The sequence below is a fragment of the Pteropus alecto genome, unplaced genomic scaffold (genome assembly GCF_000325575.1).
Source record: "Pteropus alecto unplaced genomic scaffold, ASM32557v1 scaffold111, whole genome shotgun sequence".
Taxonomy (NCBI): domain Eukaryota; kingdom Metazoa; phylum Chordata; class Mammalia; order Chiroptera; family Pteropodidae; genus Pteropus; species Pteropus alecto.
This window is the reverse complement of record NW_006431915.1, coordinates 5128673-5131332: the sequence shown is the minus strand read 5'-3', so window position 1 is coordinate 5131332 and position 2660 is coordinate 5128673. Positions and strand designations below refer to the sequence as shown.

Sequence of the window (2660 nt, the reverse complement as noted above, 5' to 3'; positions counted from 1 at the left end):
CTGGCATAGAGCAGGCCTCGATAGCTACATATTGAATCAATGCATATACTATGGGAGATATTCCCTTCAGAGAACTTAGCCGAGTCAAATTCATTAGTCTAACTAGACCAACTTACACCCTAACAATTACTGAGACATGGAGGGTGTAGGAGGCGTGTGAGGATGGCATCTACCTTATAATTTCAGAAGCAAGTGTTAAATGGAGGCTTGGCATGGCTCCCTGACAAGTTAATTACCCCTTGTCTTAAAGGAATATTGGTAAAGCAAGAGAGTATATCTCCTTTGAGCCATCAGTTTCACCTGCTTGAAACTAAACCAGATGGCAATGTAATTGTCAAGACTCCCCTATTACAGAGCCATTCAGAGTATGCCATTCATATAAATTCCATATGGAATTAACCACTTCCCTAATTCCAGTGGTAGGTCTTGCTAGACTTAAACCAATTGGTGATCCCATCCCCCATCTTACTGATTGGCCCAGGGAAGTTTACAAGATTTAGTTAGGGCCAGTGAGAGGGAGAGTGAGCCCTATTACTGTGAAGAACTTAGGAGGTGGCTTTGTATAGTGGTTAAGGAGTCAGGCTGCCTAGGCTAGCAATCTCAGCTATACTACTTACTAGCTGGTTGCCCCAGAGAAAGTCAATAAATTTCATTTCTCATCTGTAAAATGGAGATAATATGAATCATACCCACTCCATGGAGTGGCTGTAAAGATTAAGGGAGCGAATACCAGGTGCACAGAGTAAGCTGGCTATTGTTGTCACAATTCCAGTCAGAAAAGGAAAAGTAAATCTGTAAATGATTTGCCGACATAAAGTAAACACTTTATGTCGGCAAATCATTCATTCGTTCACCAACTAAATACTCCATGAGCACATATCCTGTGCCTGTTATGGACCACGGAGGTACAGGAGTGAATCAGGATTGGGTTCTGTATGAGCTTTTTGAGGAGGTAAGCCATGCATGAAATAACTTGTGTAAGACAGTCACTGTTCATTAACCAAGCAAATATAGATACAGTGATCTAAAAAACACACTTTACTTAGATGATATGGACAGTTAATGGAAAACTCAGCTGACATTCAACAGCAAACATGTCCATCCTTAAATGTGTGGTTTTGATGATAGCTTTAATAATGATCACTCCGTAAAAACGAAACAAACAAACAAACAAAAAAACAAGAAGTGATTCAAGGTGTTAGATTAGTTCTTCTCCTTTTAAATTTCACTATTAATGCAAGTTTAGGTTCTTGTTTCAAAAAAATCAAATATAGATAAGCAACCAGTCACCCTCACCCTCCACCCCTCATCTCTCACTGGCCAATCTCAGTTTCTCCCAGATATAATTACCAACCACCATTTGGTAAATAGACTCCTAATTTTGTGTGCGTGGATTTATTGTCACTTATGTATACGTAAGAAGACAAATATGTGTGACCTTAAGGACATTTAGGAAAGACTGAGTCACCTGGAGAACAGTGAGGGGGCACCTGGTTAAGGTTTTTTTGGAGAACAGTAAGAAGTAATCTGTCATTTTATACTTTGCAATACTTTATGAGATTCAGTGATTATGTACATTTCCTCATTTATGTTCTTGTCTCAGGATGAATTAAAAAAATTTTTGAAAGCTGCCGAATGCAAACTTGTGGTGGTTGAATTCTCAGCCAAATGGTGTGGTCCATGCAAAAAGATTTATCCTATTGTTCACGTAAGTATCGTCAGTCTCTATTTCACCGTTTTAGAAGAAATTAAAGTGCCCAAATAGTTTTTCCAGAAAATCATAAAAGTTTGGCACTTTTGAGCCATTTATGGAATCATAGTTTTTTGAAGTATGTCGATTAATCTGAGGATAATATAACAGGATCTAATTAGATAATTAGTACACATAATAGAAGATTAATACTGCTTTTCTATGGGTAATTCTACAAAGAACATCAAGATGTACAAACGAATACAATTGTACAAATGAATGGATTATTCACAATAATGACATTTTACCAAAGTTCCAGAGTTCAGAACTTCTAAATATTGGAACAAATTACAGATAACATGACACTTGTTTTTAACTATAATATAAAAGAAGAATTTACCCCCAATCCTTCAGCCTGATTATGGGAACAAATCATATATCTTACATATTCCTTTTGTATCTTTGTTCTACTTTATAAAATATTTTAGTAAAATAGTCTACTTAATAGAATAAAGTCGTATATTTATATTCAGATCTTTTTTCCATATACACCTTGGGTCATGGTTTTGCAGTCTCTAAATTATCATTTTGGTGTCTATACAGTGTTTTATCATGTTAATTTTCCTATTGCCCTATTTAAAAGTTTTCACCATTTTACTTATTTATTTTCGGTATAGCATGCTGCAAAAAGAACCTCAGGGCATTCTCCTGTCATTTCTCCTAATTGTGCAGAAGTTTCGCATTTTCTGTCAATTTTATGAAATCTATTCCTTCAAATATAAAAAAGTTTTGATTCCTCTACACAAGTGAAAATACTCTGGTCAGTGAGATTTCTAACATTTCAACTTTTTTGACCTGAACTCTTTTTTTTAATTTTTAATTAATTATTTTTTTATGGTGATATTGGTTAATGAAATCCAGTAAATTTCAGCTTTATTCTATAACAATAATTCTTTTTAATTTTTACATA

The 2660-nt window shown here is 35.0% G+C and overlaps 1 protein-coding gene across 1 annotated transcript in view; it reads left to right on the top strand.

Moving 5' to 3' along the window:
- Positions 1-1570: 1570 nt before the first annotated feature.
- The window catches only part of LOC102878709 (thioredoxin domain-containing protein 8), a 9130-nt gene continuing 8040 nt past the window's right edge, over positions 1571-2660 (top strand). The window contains exon 1 of the mRNA XM_025041262.1: positions 1571-1708. Within this exon, the coding sequence (XP_024897030.1) occupies positions 1571-1708 (138 nt within the window). The remainder of the gene's footprint in view (positions 1709-2660) is intronic.